Source organism: Rhineura floridana, chromosome 9 (assembly GCF_030035675.1).
Source record: "Rhineura floridana isolate rRhiFlo1 chromosome 9, rRhiFlo1.hap2, whole genome shotgun sequence".
NCBI lineage: Eukaryota > Metazoa > Chordata > Lepidosauria > Squamata > Rhineuridae > Rhineura > Rhineura floridana.
In genome coordinates, this window is record NC_084488.1 from 67,892,412 (window position 1) to 67,909,159 (window position 16,748).

The 16,748-nt window shown below is 39.0% G+C and overlaps 1 protein-coding gene across 1 annotated transcript in view; it reads right to left on the bottom strand.

Moving 5' to 3' along the window:
- The window catches only part of SMARCA5 (SWI/SNF related, matrix associated, actin dependent regulator of chromatin, subfamily a, member 5), a 43,626-nt gene that overhangs the window by 21,512 nt on the left and 5,366 nt on the right, over positions 1-16,748 (bottom strand). Inside the window, exons 3-18 of the mRNA XM_061584810.1 lie at positions 14,334-14,500; positions 12,398-12,498; positions 10,733-10,833; positions 8,641-8,820; positions 7,418-7,573; positions 7,195-7,326; positions 5,732-5,800; positions 5,114-5,223; positions 4,795-5,021; positions 3,919-4,040; positions 3,663-3,815; positions 3,260-3,392; positions 1,582-1,730; positions 1,304-1,423; positions 1,088-1,198; positions 640-753 (exon numbers count right to left, since the gene is read on the bottom strand). Of these exons, the coding sequence (XP_061440794.1) occupies positions 640-753; positions 1,088-1,198; positions 1,304-1,423; positions 1,582-1,730; positions 3,260-3,392; positions 3,663-3,815; positions 3,919-4,040; positions 4,795-5,021; positions 5,114-5,223; positions 5,732-5,800; positions 7,195-7,326; positions 7,418-7,573; positions 8,641-8,820; positions 10,733-10,833; positions 12,398-12,498; positions 14,334-14,500 (2,145 nt within the window). The remainder of the gene's footprint in view (positions 1-639; positions 754-1,087; positions 1,199-1,303; positions 1,424-1,581; positions 1,731-3,259; positions 3,393-3,662; positions 3,816-3,918; positions 4,041-4,794; positions 5,022-5,113; positions 5,224-5,731; positions 5,801-7,194; positions 7,327-7,417; positions 7,574-8,640; positions 8,821-10,732; positions 10,834-12,397; positions 12,499-14,333; positions 14,501-16,748) is intronic.

The following is a 16,748-nucleotide window of genomic DNA, read 5'->3' on the forward strand; positions in this document are numbered from 1 at the left end:
GTTCATCACTTCATATCCAATCCAACTTGTTGGAGGCTGGCAGAAGTGGAGCTGGCGGTAGGGTCCACCACATCCAACCTCCATTCATGAGCCAGTGGGAAGGGAGGATGTTGGCTGTGCCAGCAGGAAAGGAAAGAAGGAAAGGAAATCATGTTTCCTTCCACCACCCTTTTTCCTGGTGCATCAGCTGCTGGGATGGAAGGCCACAGGACCAATCCGAACAGGTTCAGGATGCGGCGCAACTCCCCTTCTCTTCGGTTCTGCCCCCAACACAGCTCCAGAGAGCCCCTTTTCCATGCCTTTCACCAGCTCCACTTGAGCCTATCTCATCTGAGCTCGCTGGGCTTCAGCTGCGACCAGGTGGTGGTGTTCACCAAAGGAGGGTACTTCTGCCAGTGGAGCCCAGCAGCACCAACACCCTTCCTCCTCCTCCGCAGCTATGTAACATCCCTAAGCCCCTCAGCCTGGCATATCTAACAAGGAGGATTGTGCCTTTAGTTCATTTTAAGTTTTCTATATAAAACCTCCTTTGGGTTTACCAAGATTAAAATGAGATAAACCAGTGTCAAATTACATAGCACTAAAATAAAACATCAAATTTCTTTTAAGATGAAAAACAAAGCACTGATCATAATTTACCTTGTATCCAATAGTTTTTCTGTAATAAAGAATCTCTTTTTCCAGCAGTTCAAACAAACGTGGTGGAAAGAACTGAAAATCTTGAACATTAGGCTGTTTGGGAGGTCGTGGAGCCTTTAAAAAAAGAGCGAAAGTACAATCTAATGTCTAAAATCAAGTGTATTACACTACAGTCAGGTAAATGTTATAAAGTACAACTTCCTCCAGAACAACAGAAGAACTATTTCCAAACCATGCCAAAGGAACCTAAGTACAAAATTGTTTCTCAAACTACAGGACCTATTAATGGCAATCTCAAAAAAAGCAGACTTGTGCAATACCTTTATTTTCATTTAAACAAAGTAAGTACTTTGGAAAATAAAGGCTCTAACAAGTTGATTTTATTTCTAGGCGCAAGCAAGCAAGCCTCTAATTATTTTCTGGTTTTAAATTTTTTTAAAAAACAAACCTTTGGTGCTTTTGGTTCACTGACACGAAGAGCTTCCCTGAAATAAGCATCAACAGCATAGTTTGCTTTTCTTTCACGCTTGGGTGGTTCAATCCACTCTGTGAATGCCATCTGCAATGGGCAATTTTATTATAAAGTTATAATGAAATATTAAACAGTGTACAGATCCCAATGACAATGTGTGAAATTCTAAAATCCCTAAAAGTCCATCATTACCTTTTGCTTCTCTCTATAATCTTCTCCTTCAAAGTTATAGACACTGGACTCTGTATCCATTGTAAAATTTCTGAGTGAACTTTCACCCATTTTGGAGAGTTTCTCATTCATTTCTGCAGTCTACAAAAACAAATTTCAATAAAACCTTATTCAGTGCTTCATCACCACACTGGAATTATATGCAGTCAAATCAATGCATTATTGACAATATTCAAATTTTGATTTGGGGAAAATGAAGCTGACATTTTATTCTAGTATTTCAGAACACATCAACTTACTTTCTTTGCACCTCTTTCCAAAATACCATCAATATCATCATCTGTAATTTCACTCTCCTTTGAAGCAAAGACATGGGTAGCTCCATGTCTAATCATCTGCAACATTTCATCTTTCCCCAATTTATTTAGATTTTGATCCACTAGTCTTCCTGAATATAAAGAACATGTCATCAAGAAGCAGGACTTAACAAAGGTAAAAGTTAAAAATACGTACTAAATACAATTCTCCAATACTGCAACATTATCTATACTTTGAAGTTTGCCATTATAAAAAAAAAACTGTATGTGAAATCTGGGTGGTCATGGAAGTAGTATTATCTGAAATATGATTCCTGTTGTAGCCCCAACAATTCTACGCAAACACACCTTTGATTAAATTACCAAAGTGTGTACTCAGTCTCACAACACTCCACTTTTGCCTATGCAGTGTAATTTATACTACTCCAGGAAAAAGCAGACAGATTTCTCATATAACAGTACTAGAGACAATAGGTGAATTTTCACTATCCTGGATAAACTTTCTTCTTCTACAGAAAACAATATATATTTCTAGTTATTTGGATCACATTTGTTCTTTCTGCCTGGCTACACATGTTTGATAACTATATTGGCATATGCGGAAGAGAATTGGACATCGAGGAGTTTAGTTATTGGTACACACTTGTTCCTTTTATGTCTAGGGATCCTTTTGGGCTGAAGGCATGTAACAGGTTAATACTTATTGTTCTGTAAAAGAGTCTGATTATTCTCACACTCTAAAATAGTAGTTATAAGTGTGGACACAGCACCTGTTTAGCAGAGTCTGGGAATGTTAATCCTTTGTCTCTTGCAAAGAGATAAGGTTACCATAATCCCACGATGTCCACCTGGTACTAGTACCAGGGAGAGCTGGTTAGTTATCTATCTTGGCTGCTAGCCACAAATAAGTGCTGTCCCAACCTTATGAAAGTATAAACATTGTCAAGGCCACTGATGTATAGTCAAAATAGCAGGTGAGATATATGATTATTTCCTTGTACCTGTATCTTCCTTGAGCGTCCTGTGTGCCTGATTTTTCTCATGGAAAAGTTCTGGGCGTACAGGTAGCCAGGTGCTCTGAATGAGTTAATCAAGGACTGGCAGCCACACACACACAGGTACACCCAATAACCTAATTAAACATAATCAGCTGCATCCATGAGAACACCACCAATAATAATTAGATGATGTCAGCATGACTCAGCAGATTGTATTGAGACCAATGGTGGCAAATAGAAAAAAACCCAGGAGAGGGCAGTCATTTAAACCTCTCTGTGGGGAAAGGCTTGTGATATGTGCCATAGTTGCCCGACCTTTGGAGAATTACCATTAGTACAGTGGGGTTCCCAGTAACTGAAGGAACATCAATTATACTGTACTACTTGCCTGTTCCTTTCCATTTTGTCTGTACTGTTAACATTTTGCCTCTCTCCCTAAATAAGATCTGGACAAGAAATCAATCTGGTGTGCCTCATTCGAATTCTAAAGAACGTGAAATGCAATGCTGAACTAAATAGGCCTTTGGTCTGATTCAGTAGGAGTCTTCTGTTATGTCCATACTGCTCACAAAATGTGCATCATGGAACTACACTTATTAAAAACATCTAATATGAACTAGTGCAGCAGTGAACAGTTGTTAAAAGAACGGAGTTCAATTTACCTTGTTGAATAACTATGGAATCCAAGCGAAGTTTCATTTCTGCTCTTTCCACTATTCTTTCTTCTACAGTGTTGTCTGTAATAAACCTGAATACTCTAACAGTCTTTGTTTGACCAATTCTATGTGCCCGATCCTACACAGAAAAAAATACTCGTTATCCACAGTACAGTTTATCCAACTATGTGCAACTAATGCATGTGCTTAAAATATATTCAAAAGAATGGTAAAAACCTTAAATGCCTTGCTCACTCATAATACTGAGGATAATTGTAAACCAGACTCTTGTAGAGTCCTCATATGTGTGGTGTGAAAAGGCATCTCAGACTCTAAAAAGCAACTTAAAAGAACAAAGCAGATGTGAGAATCAAGTTCATGATTTCTAAGCCACTCTTTTGAGTCTTACCATAGCTTGAAGATCTACTTGTGGATTCCAGTCTGAATCATACAAAATTACAACATCAGCTGTAGCCAGATTGATTCCCAAACCACCAGCACGTGTGCTCAGCATGAACACAAACTTTGAGCTGCCAGGTTCATTGTATGCATTAATGGAAGCCTACATAAATAAAACAGTCAGTTAAAACATCAGGATTGGTTCAGCTTTTCATTTTTCAAAAAAAAGAAGGAAAATAGTAAGTTGAATTCCTCCAAACACTTACTTGTCTCTCATCATGTGGTGTCTGCCCATCAAGCCTACAATATTCATAATTTCGCCACATGCAGTAATCTTCTAAGATATCTAACACTCTGGTCATCTGACTGAAGATTAGGACTCGTGATCCTATTCAAGATTTTAGAAGATAATTCATATCAATCAGTGTTCTCAAACCAATCCATGTTCTCCAAAGAACAGAAATGACTGCAAAGTTGATATAACGGGTACTCCAAAAGAACACACCAAATCCATAATTTTAAAAAAGTTAATCACCCGCTACAACACAGGCAATTAAGATCAGCTGATCATCAATGCTTGCAATGGTGATGTCAGGTAATTGAAAGGTGAGTGACCTGCAGGAGTTGGGGAAGGCAGACCTATCCCGATCTATGTCAGTAAAAGGTAAATATTTGAACAGGTTCTAGAATTTTGGAAGATTATACACAACTTCTTTCTTATCTAGGAACAAGGGCAATCAGAAAAGGGTTATGTCAGCATAATTTCAGAATTGTACATCCACAGATTACTCAAGCACCTTTCCCCAAACAGGAAAATTTGCAACTAGCCAACTGTCTGAATAATCTTCGGAATCCACAACTGCCTTAAAATACTTCTGGACTCCGACATTTAACTAATAGGCAGCTTCAACAAGTTGTGTATAGTATTGTCCAAGATCTCAATAATTCACCAGTCTTGTTCCGTTTGGTAACAAGGACTGAAAAGCACTAATCTGCTCTTTCAAGGCACTTCTTGAAGTGAAAATTGGACAAAGAAGAAGGGAGGCACATTTATTTATTTATTATTTGATTTATATCCCTCCCTTCCTCCCAGCAGGAGCCCAGGGCGGCACCTGTGTTTACTGGTAAGATAAACATGTTACCTTGTACTTTCAGTTTTGGCAACAGTTTGTCCAAAACAACCATTTTGCCACTGTTAGTAACCAAATGCATATCTGTTGTGTAAGGCGGGCCAGGTTCTGCTCCATCAAAAAGGTATGGATGATTACAACATTTTCGTAACTGCATAAGAATGTTTAGCAATCTCATTTTGTCCAGCTTTCCTGCAGAATTCAATATATCTATGTCCTTCATTAAGATTCTTGTGTACCTATATTGGAAGACAAAAGGGCAACTGAGGAACTTGCCACACAATCAGCAACATGGAAGAATTCTGTTCATTTATATATTCATTTCAGTTACCATTCTCTCTGCATTTTGCTGAGACCAACATATATTTTAACTTCTTTTTTTGGAGGCAAACTTTTCTCTACATCAGCTTTAATACGACGTAAGAGAAATGGTCGTAGCACCTGTCAATAACACAAATTACAGTATAGGATTTCAATATGCAGCACTGTAACACTGAAAACCTTGCACATTTTTGTATCACCGATACTTCAGAACTACTTCATTTTCAATATGACAGGGTTGAAAAACTGAAGGCTTTCCTTATGTGTGCTAGATACAAAAAACTACATGCACACAACAATCCCATTCCCATATAGAGGCTTGCCCAATTTCTGGTTCCAAATATAGCTTCATACTTTGTAACCAAGGCTTCCCAACTATTACATGGTATCTCTGGGAGGTGAAAGATAAATCAGAAGCCGCAATAGCCATGTGATCAATTGTATGTCACCCACTGAACCCAATCGCTCACAGTCTCAATCTCTACATCAAATTTTATAAACAGATCAACTGAAGCTTACACAAACTTATTCATCTCCCAAGTTACAGAAAAATTTAATGTGGACTACACAGCACAATATCCTTGTGAAGTCAAATGGATTAAACTAATAATTTTTTTAAAAATCTCACCATATGGAGCCGTTCCACTAGTTTTTGATCCCCAAGACAGTTGTTTGTATCAAACCATGAATCAAAATCCTGTATTGGGAGTATTAAAATATTATAATCACTCATATTTCAGAGCAAGCTTACCAACTGAGCTTTCATTATTTGTCTAATAACAAAGATGGTTATTTATTATTACTGTTGCAATCCAAAGACTAAACGCAAATTTCCATTAAGCATGTATAAAGATTTCTCATGACCTCTCTTATAGTTCAGGCTTTCCTTAAGAAATTGTAAGACTGTTATGGTTTTCTTCCTGAAGAATTGTACAGACAGAATATCCTGGAGATACAATGCCAACTCCCTTAAAACCGTAATTTGAAAATTAGGTAGTAGACACACATTAACTAACAGCTCCTACCCTCCCTGAACTAACCATGGTTTCACATAAGATATGCACTGACACAAGCCATGGTTAATGCAAATCAGTTTGCTGTCTAACAATGCTTTGCAAATCTCCTTCATACCAGTTTCACTCTCGTATTTATGAAGGAACTCAACATGTAATGCAAAAACAAAGTCAATGCTGCAAAGGGAGGAGGAAAGTTATTCCAGAAAAAGAATGCTTACAAGGCTAGATCTTTATTTGCACACGATGGTTTGCAAAAAACAAAAAAGCAAATTACACCTGCACTAACCACTTAAGTCAGTTTCCATGTCCAGATATTAGGTAGCCTAACCAGCGAAACTAGCATTAAAAACTGATTATTTCTGTCTTACATGCCTTACAAGATTCCAGAGACCTAGGTTCAGTTGTTAATCAGCATAAGCCAAAGCAATTCTCTCGATTGGGTATCTTTCCCACTTTTTCCAAATGATTTGCCTAGCATAGGATTTTAAAAAAAATCTCAGCTAAATATATTCTTACAAATTCTTCCTATAGTTCTCCTTAAATTTATTTCCTGAAAGCATAAACTTGTATTTCTAAGTAGACATGTAACTCCCACTGGGTCCAATGGGGTTTCTCCCAAGCAAGTTGATTCTGTTTAATGAAGAACTACAGGTGCCTATTGCCATTGTTGTGGCACCAAAGTCACAAATGCACTTATAGTTAACAAAAACCCTCCTCTGCACCAGCCTTCCCTAACCTGCTGCCCTCCAGATGTTTTGAAGTACAAACTTCCATCAACCTCAGCCAGCAGGCTGGGGAAGACTGCTCTACATCAGGGATAGTTGTAGCCAATTTAGTGCTCTCTAAACATTGCTGGACTTGAACTCCCATCATCCTTGACCATTATCCATGCTGGCTGGAGCTGATGGAAGTTGGAGTCCAGCAACATCAGGAGGGCACCACGACTACCCCTGCTCTACACAAACCATCAAGCATTAGTCCTTAAATAGGAAATCTCTCATGAATGTGTGCATTAAATAAGTAATCAACACTATTTGATAAAGAGTGTACTGAATTTTAAGTTACAAACATTTACCTCAGCTGAATTAAAGACATCTGGCAGTAAAAAATTAAGAAGTGCCCAGAGTTCGTGTAAGTTGTTCTGTAATGGTGTTCCTGTTAACAGCAATCTATTTGTAGTCTTGAATTCCCTCACAATTTCTGACAACTGAAAGAACAAAAATTATATTTTTTAAAAAACTCCCAGAAATATCTTTGCATGTTTTAAATGTTTAAATACTTCGGGTCTTTAAAAATACCTTTGATTTTTCATTTTTAATCCTGTGAGCTTCATCAATAACAAGGTATCTCCAGTTAAATTTTTTGAACACAGATTTCTCTTTAATGAGCATTTCATATGATGTAACACAGACATCCCATTCACCTGGCAACAAGACATCTCGCACAAAGGCAGCCTATTAATAAGAGGGAGAAAAAAGGATTTGAAAAAACCAGTTGTCTTATACAACCCATTCCTATAACCAAAATACTCTGATCACCTCAAATTTGATGTTGGTTCTTAAAAGTATTTTTCTAGACCTTCATCATAAAATGCTCAGCAAACTCAGGGCTTGATACAAAATCATAGCCTCAATGTTATTTGAAACATCTTGTCAATACCTAGTCTGAATTAAAAGAGTTCAGAACTTCTTGCAAAAAGAGACAGCAACACTTAAGGTTAAGCTAAATCAAAAATTCATCATAAGACATACTGCTGCATGAGCACAATACTTCGTATTTTTAGATTAAAATTGTTTGTAGGCAGAATATTCAAATGGAATAAGAGAAGAGTAATTGCTACCTGGGGAATACACAATCCATTAGTTGTAAGAATTAAAAATCAGTACACATTAAACTCCAGCTGATAATGAAATGACACCAAACAGCAGTCTTAATGCTTCTGAATTGCTTCACTTTGGCAACTGACAATATCCAGTTTCCACACCTTACTATAAAATTGGTGCAACACAGTCCACCTGAAAGTTCTTTACACAATTGGATGAACATTAGAGCAGCACAACTCACCTTTTCTGAATAGTTACTATATAGGATGAGAATATGAGATTCTGGATGGTATCTTCCTTAAGCTACCTCACCTGGGTTTACCTGTTCTTTCTTCCTATTCCACGTCACTAGAACTTAAAAGTAGCCTGTTGCAATAGAATCCAAATACCTGAGCAAACAGTCTTTGGAAATCCATCTGTTTAAAACTTATGACTGGTTGGCTTGTTTAGAAACTAACTCTTTGTTTTAAACCAAGAGCCCTGGTTTGTACATAATGCTAAGCCAAGATACTTTGATGAAAGTGCAACTGAACTTGGCAGACATCTTCCTCCTGGCCACATAGGAGGAGGAGAAGGATCACACAAGCATGATATTTTGCTCACCTTACCCCCAATGTGGTGCTAAACCATGGTTCAGCATGGTGTGCTCATCATACCAGAGAATCCTAGGCAAACACACTGAGGTTGTTCATACTCACTCGCTGGTCTTTGTCACCTATCAAACATACTGCCCGAAGAGTTGGCACCCATCTCTTGAACTCATTCATCCAATTATGTAAAGTTGATTTGGGAACTAATACCATGTGAGGACCAGGAATATTTCTGTAGTGTTTCATATAACCAAGAAGAGAAATTGTTTGCAGTGTCTTTCCCAGACCCTATTAACAAAACATATTATCAAGTTAACTTTGGGAAGCAATGTTATCAGTCAGCAAGATAAAATAAAGAATGTACATACACATATACATTTATTTTACAGAAATTACGTGCCAAAGGCATGTAATTTAAATTAGCACATAAATAGTGTGCTAATCTAAAAATTTTAATTGGTAGGAGTCAGCAACATTTAAATTTATTTCAAAACACTCATTAACTAGCAATCCTTTATATGTTTTGAACATTATATGTTTTGAAGCCAGGCTGGCTTAGTTTCTGCCTATTTTAACCTAATATGCCAGACTGTGGCATATTTCTTATTGGTGAGAATTGCCATTTTCAAATGCTTGTCTAGCTATCATCACAAGTTTGGCCACCCTTAATCTATACTACTCTATCAATGGCACTTGTGCCTTTATTTCAACATTAAGAATCGCAATCACAATCCTTCTATTTTTTTCTTTTACAAAAATTGAAACTTAAGGACAACTCCGGAACATATGTAGAAATATCCCAGTTTCTACCCTGCCCCTCAGCAATGTCCAATTCTAATCCATATATGACATATTACATCTGCAGTATGATAACAGCCTTGTGTGACTAGTCCCGTAAACATATGCTACTGGAGATTGCAAGATCAGACTTCCACATCTGAATGCACTCTAAATCCTCAACTGGTCCATTAAGATTGTTACTCCATCCCAGGCTATACCCTGGAAAGGAGTCCATGCCAGCTTGTAAAAAAGACACAATGAACTACATACTCAAGACAGAACATATATAAATAAGACATCCAAATTCAGATGATTCTCTAGAAACCATATATTTGAAGCTATCTGTATTTGCAAAACCTTAAATCAGTGAAAAGGGATGTCTTCTAATTTCTCTTTCAATTGAGATAGATAGGATTTGGCCATCATCCAAATTATCAGGTGTATTTTTCTTAATCACCTTCTTTAACTACATGCAGCAGTTCTCCATATAAGCTTTCACACTCTTTTGAAGCTGCATAACTTAAACTGAATTTGAAAGCAACTGAATCCAGAAGCAAGTTTCAGCTGGTTGCCGGAAGCAGTAATGATGGTAGTGAGAACCTTTTGATGCCAGTGTTCCAAGCTACTTGAGGGTCAATAAGCCAACACATGGAAACATATTCCTACAAATTCAGTTTATTGGCCTTTCTAAACATGAAACACTTTTAACCAGAAAAGCTGCAACATGAAAGCCTACAATGTTCCAGAGAACAAAAAGGATATTCTCTAGTTAGATTTTCTTGAGGCAGATCAGCATATAAAGGTCGTTCTGCATTGCAAAGTGAATTGCTGTCATCTGGGGGCCGTGAAGTAATCTGGTCTGCAGTTCAATCTAGCATGCCCATCACCAACATATTGCTGCTTCTTATTATTTTTAAAAAAGAAAAAGAAAAAAAACACAGCAGATTGACTGAGGCTGGGACCCTGGTATTAGAAATGTATTTACTGATTTAATTATTACTGCATTTATATCTCACCTTTCCTTCAAGTTGCTCAAGGTGGGGCACATGGTCCCCCCCCTTTCCATTCTGTCCTTACACTGACCCTGTGAGATAGGTCAAGCTAAGAGACGGTGTTTGGTCCAAGGCCACCCAGGGGGCTTCATGGCTGGGTGGAGATTTGAACCTGGTTCTTAGTCCAACACTGTAACCCACTGGTGTGTGTGTGGGGGGGGCTCACAACATTTTTTTGAGCTTACAAAGGGGATCCCATACTCATAAAGGTCAGGACTAGTTTAAACCAATGTCAAATTTTAGCCACAATGTAGTACAAAAACTTTGATAAACAGAAAGTTGGAACTACGTAAATTTAGCATGATTATCTCCAATTTAAATTTTATTTAAAATTGGTAATTTCAGACAAAATCAGTGGTTTCACATACCATTTCATCTGCTAATATACCATTGATGCCATTTTCATACAAAGAAATGAGCCAGTTCAACCCTCGGACTTGATAATCACGCAGTTTTCCCCATTTTACATCTGCAAACAAGAGATATTATAAAAATATTGGAAGTCACCACACAGTTCATTAATAAATTCTTTTAATGGCACAGAGAAGCAACATAGCAAAATTAAGTATAATTTAGGATATATGGGGGCTCTGTCCCATTGCTCACTCTGCTCTCTGATCCCCCACACCCCTTGCCAACAACCACCCCTCAGGCACCCCCACTCCCCTTGCCCAGCCTATTGGTAAACGGTGTGGGGGAAAGGGTTCACACTGCACTTCGCAGTGCCACCTGTCTGTGTTCCTGCAAACTGCAGCATAAAGCTTACATTTTTTTGTATATACAGATATCCTAACAGTGGACATGAAAGTCCTTGGAGACACCTGGACCAATGAATCCATTCTACTTGCAGATTTACCAAACAAGTTGTGCCCTAACCTCAGACAGAGCACAATACTTCCATATATGTTATCTAATCCATACAGATGAGGGAAACGCTGTTCAACTGCTTTAAAACAACAAGTTGAGCTGTACGCTGGTGCACAATCATGATAGCAAATCCCTCTTAAAGAACACGGAACACACCAAAGGGATAAAACAAATACTAGATTTTTTTTAACCCATAATCATCCATTTAGGCCAGCCTTTCCCAACTAGTGGTCCACCAGATGTTGTTGGACCACAACTCCCATCAGCCTCAGCCAGCATTGCCAATGGTCAGGAAAGACGGGAATTGTGGTCCAACAACATCTGGTGGCCCACTAGTTGGGAAAGGCTGATTTAGGCCATCAGAAGGAAGCCCAAGAGCCGAACAGACTGAGGATGTGCATACCACACACAAATGCAGTTCAGTGCATTTTTTTCATTCACTGCCCTTATTTGTGTACTTTCCCCCAGCACCCAAACTTCCTCCCCATCTCTTATCAGCATGTTCTCAATCACCAGAACCCAAGAAGTCCATAAATGTGTTCATCCTCCCACTCGCCCTTAAAATTACAGGCTATGATCCTTAGGAATCTGTGTCACATAGCTCATATACAAACTCACTGGTGATTGATCACATCATGTGTGAGTGGAGCTTGTAAATCTCCTTAATATTTAGCCTCAATTTAAGGAACCTTCAAAACTCAAGTCACAAATCCATCATATGGTCTGCAAACTAATTAAGCAATTTATTTTAAATGTGTGGAGAGTCTGTGGACCTTCAGATGTTGCTAGACTACAGCTCCCATCATCCCTGACCACTGGCTATGCTGACTCGAGTGAATGCACATTTGAGTCATAGGTACCCCACCACTGACGTACAAGAAAAACTCAAAAGCAGCTAAGTACAGAGAATATTTCTTTACAGCAGCTCTCACTTTGGTAGAGTTAAGCTGCGGCTCAGTTTAGAAAGCAACTTAGGTCTTTGGGGGTACAGTGATTGCTGCAGAGAAGTCAAAGAAAGATATGCACCCTTGCCATTACATGAAGGGTTTTTTTAGGATGGGGAGATCATACGCATGGACTGATGTTTTTATTCTCATGAAGGTCTGGGGAAAGAAGGTACAGCATGATGGGGAGATGACATATTCAGAACAAAAGATTCTACGCACATGATGGAGACTCTTCAAATCGAGTGCAGACATTAGTGGTCTTTGAACTTTCTGTTAAGAGCTCCTCATCCTCTTCCTGTTCAGTCCTACGATGGCGGTAGCTAAAAACAATGCATCAGTCTAAGTACATAGCAGTTACTATGCATTGCAACACATTCCTAACGATGTGGACTAACTTAATAACTACTATGAACTATCTAGCTAATTTCTTTTCTCTTGCTTAAACAGATGAAATTAATCCATCATGGCTTTTTGGCAAATGTAAATTCATCTACAATTTAAATCAAGTATAAATGTATAGGTATTTTCAAAACATCAGGGGTCCAACTTCTCATCACCGTTGCCTTTTTCTCAATCCTAGAGATGGGCAAGGGAATAGGGATCACGCCTGCAATTGCACTGCACTTTGGAGATATTCAGAGTGCCTCAGAAGTATAGCACAACTACAGGGAAGATCCTTGCCACCCTTTCCAGTTCCATGTTTCAACCCAGAGAAGAAACTAGTGCTAAACAGCAGGTTGCAAGAGTGATCCCCCATTCTCGTCTCCAACGCCAAACTGAAAAGACTAGCAGGGTATTATTGCAGAACTCATGCAAAGGGGCAAGCATAAGGTCAGGAACAAAACCCTGCCCCTCTCACAAGGTGTAGGTCTTACAGCCATACATTTTGAGCAGGCTATAAGGCCAGGCAAGATCTTTGGGCCCCTGCAATAGCTACACTTATTATCCTGATCAATGAATAACAGTTACTACATTTAAAAGAACATTTCTCCAATGAGACGATATTAAGAAATGCTGGTTTTGATCAATAGTGTAAGCTTCTGAAAAACAATTTTTTAAAAACAATTTTTCATTAGGAATAGGGTTAAACACTGAGGTTCATTTAAACGTTTACCTCACCACCCTAAGCAGCTGTCAAATGTACATTCATAAAAAATATTTATGAAGAATAAAATCATATTTTAAAATCAACCCAACTAAACTTAAAAAGACACTTATCAAAATTAAAAATAATTAAATCCCTGTAGCTTGGGCTCAGCCAGGCTTCATTCTGCAACAAAGCTCTAGAAGGAACAGGTCCGCAGCCTCGGGGTCATTCTTGACTCCCAGCTGTCCATGGAGGCTCAGGTTTCAGCAGTGAGCCGGGCAGCTTGATATCAACTACATCTGATACGGAGGCTGCGACCCTACCTTCCTGTCCATCTACTCCCACAGGTGATACATGCCCTGGTCTCCTCCCGCTTAGACTACTGTAATGCGCTCTACGTGGGGCTATCCTTGAAAACGGTCCGGAAATTACAGCTGATACAGAATGCGGCGGCACGTCTGATTAAGAACAGCCATCGCCGTGATCATATCACTCCGGTGTTAGTAGATCTACACTGGCTACCAGTTGCTTACCGAGCCCAATTCAAGGTGTTGGTGTTGACCTTTAATGCCCTATACGGTTTCGGCCCAGTTTATCTGAAGGAGCGCCTCCAGCATCATCAGTTATGCCGCCTGACGAGATCAGCCACACAAGACCTTCTCTCAGTCCCGCCAGTTAAAACTGCTAGACTGGTGCGGACCAGAGAGAGAGCATTTTCAATTGTGGCTCCCACCCTCTGGAATTCCCTGCCTTATGACCTTCGCCATGCCCCCTCCCTGATGGGGTTCCGCCGGGCCTTGAAGACCTGGCTATTCAGGCAGGCTTACAGGATCTCTGGAGTGGATTAATTTTTATGCTGTTATTAACTGGAAGGGGTTTTTTTAGATTATTCATTGATTGTGGTTTTATATTGTATTTTATTGTGTAATGTACGTCGCCTAGAGTGGCCGTTAATTCGGCCAGATAGGCGACTCATAAATAAAAGTTTATTATTATTATTATTATTAACACCCATCTGTAAAAAGGGTTATAACCTCAGTGATAACCAGCAGAATGGTCAGTACTCACTCTCCAACTGATAGGAGATTTTGTTTTTCATCCTTCTTTATTCGTGGTCGTCCTGGCTTCATTTTCAAGGGTGAAGTTGGAGTCTTTTGAGCAGCAGGCTGAATGAAATGAGCAAACAATTCTGTCTGCTTCAATAGATATTCGAATCTGTTTGCTCTGTCTGTTTGCTAGAATAAGAATGCAGAAGATAAGCAAAAGTGAGTTTATATGAAATATTCTAGAATTACATGAGCTTTCAGCATTTCAGAATCAAACACCCTTCCAGTTCAGGCTAAGAAAATCTAAAGATGAACACACGAACACGCGCACACACAATTCAAACCTACTTTTGAAGACAACTCTTTAGGCATCGACTTCATTGTCATGGTAAAATACCAACAGGGTTGTATAAGTTTCCATTGAAAAAACAGATGTTTGAGTTTTAATTCACCTTCCAAGGCTGAGGAGGAGCCAACCCAAGTTCAGAGGTTAAAAAGTACCTACTAAGCTCCAACATGTACCAAGAAAGATGGAAATGCACATTTATTCCAAGTAATAGCTAAAGGTTTGAGACTATGTGTGTGTGTTCCTTCCTCTACTTCCAAATCCCTAACTATACTACACTAGTAGGAATACCTATAATTATCTGAAAGATTTCATTTTATTTCATGAAAATTAACTCCCTTTTTGTGCCAGCCACATTATATATATGCATCTGAACACAACTAACTACGGTAATTTTTATTCCAAAGCAAGAGGATTTTACTCTTCCCCAATCAGGAGAACGAAAGTGGCAGATATTTCCATAGAGAAATACCAGCTACCCAAACAATGACACGAATCAGGTTTGTAAGCAGAGAATAGAGCAACTGGTTCTTTAAGTGGAGAAGACTACACATCAGAATTTTCCCCCTTCTCTATGACAGGAAGGGGAAGAGAAAAAATGCTTCCAGAACACAGCCTTGTTGTCAGATCATCTCCATCCATGCCTCTCCACTCCATGTTGACTCTCAGCTTCCATCTCGTCTATCTATCGCTGCTAAACTATGATGGACTGCCAACTGGGAACAAGAATGCTGTACTGACTGGGCTAGCCTGCACTCTCCATTGAAATAGAAAAGAGAGTGTCCTAATCACTATGTGCCCTGGGCCATGGAGCTCCTGGATGTGCTAATCTCCTCCACCTCCTAATATAATTATGGGAACAATGTGCCATGCATTAATTGGCAACACAACCTTGGTGACCTTCCACCTAGCACTACACACACCCATCCAGCTTCTTTTGCCCCCTTTTCAGGAACAGACTTCTTTTGTTCTCAAGAAAATCCTTTTCAACAGACACCCTGGTTTTTGTTTTCTAACCCTATAATTGTCTTTGGACCCCATAGTTACCAAGACCAATCTTCAGGCAAAAAGTCTGCCTGACTTGCTCCTGGAATCTGCCAGCTTGGAGCCATTCTCAAACCTCTTCATCGCACACTCCTGCACAATAAAAGTTCTATTTTAACCTGGGAACACTAGCTGTCCCTATCTCTTTGGATTTATACCATCACTAGAAGTTCACTCTCTCCCTTGCTTGCTCTGAGTATCTCAGTAGATGAAGGATGGGTAAAAATTAGTTCTTTTTTTCTCACATAGGTGCCGCCATTCTTCCCCTCTTACTGCTTATACAACAACCTCTAGTCTATTTACAGTAATTTCTGTAACTGCTTTCTGAATTAAGTTCCTCAGTTTCAGCTCCCTTTGTAGGAACCTAACAGGGATGCTCTATTTGTGTGAGAAAGTGCGATTTGTTATTGTATTTTCATTGAAAGTTATTGTTGCTTTTTAATAATTTATTACCATGTTATTTAGTTTTTGTAAATTGTACTGTTTTTAATGATATGTATCAATTTTATTGATATTTGTGTTTATTTTTTGTAAGCCGCCTCGAGGGCCTTTTGGTCAAAAGGCAGGATAGAAATAAATAACAACAACAACAACAATAATACTTTCCAGACCAAAGATTCAAAGTTATCAATGGCAACAGGTTCCCAAGCATAGGAGCCTTGAATGAGAGAAAACTACACTCACAAAATATGAACGGGGCTTCGTTCCTCTTTTGAGGCTCAAAACTGCAGCACCATTGCAGGAACGAATAAGCAGCCTAGTGCACATAATTTAGCTATCTTTATTATTTTCTGACCCTCTGCTGCTAGAGGACCACAGAGGGAGAACATGGAAGCTAGCAGCTGTCTTGATATCCTATGTCTGCAAGCTAGGAAACATGGCAGGATATTCAAGTGTCTGGGTGCTGCTACTTCTCTGTCCCTCTAGTGGAATCTCTTCCTGAAGTCCCTGTCATGCACACTTAAGTTGTCTTTCACCCCTTTCTGGTGAAAGACTGAGAGGAGAAAGAAGACAGCACACAACCATGAAGTATCAAGCTTGGCACAC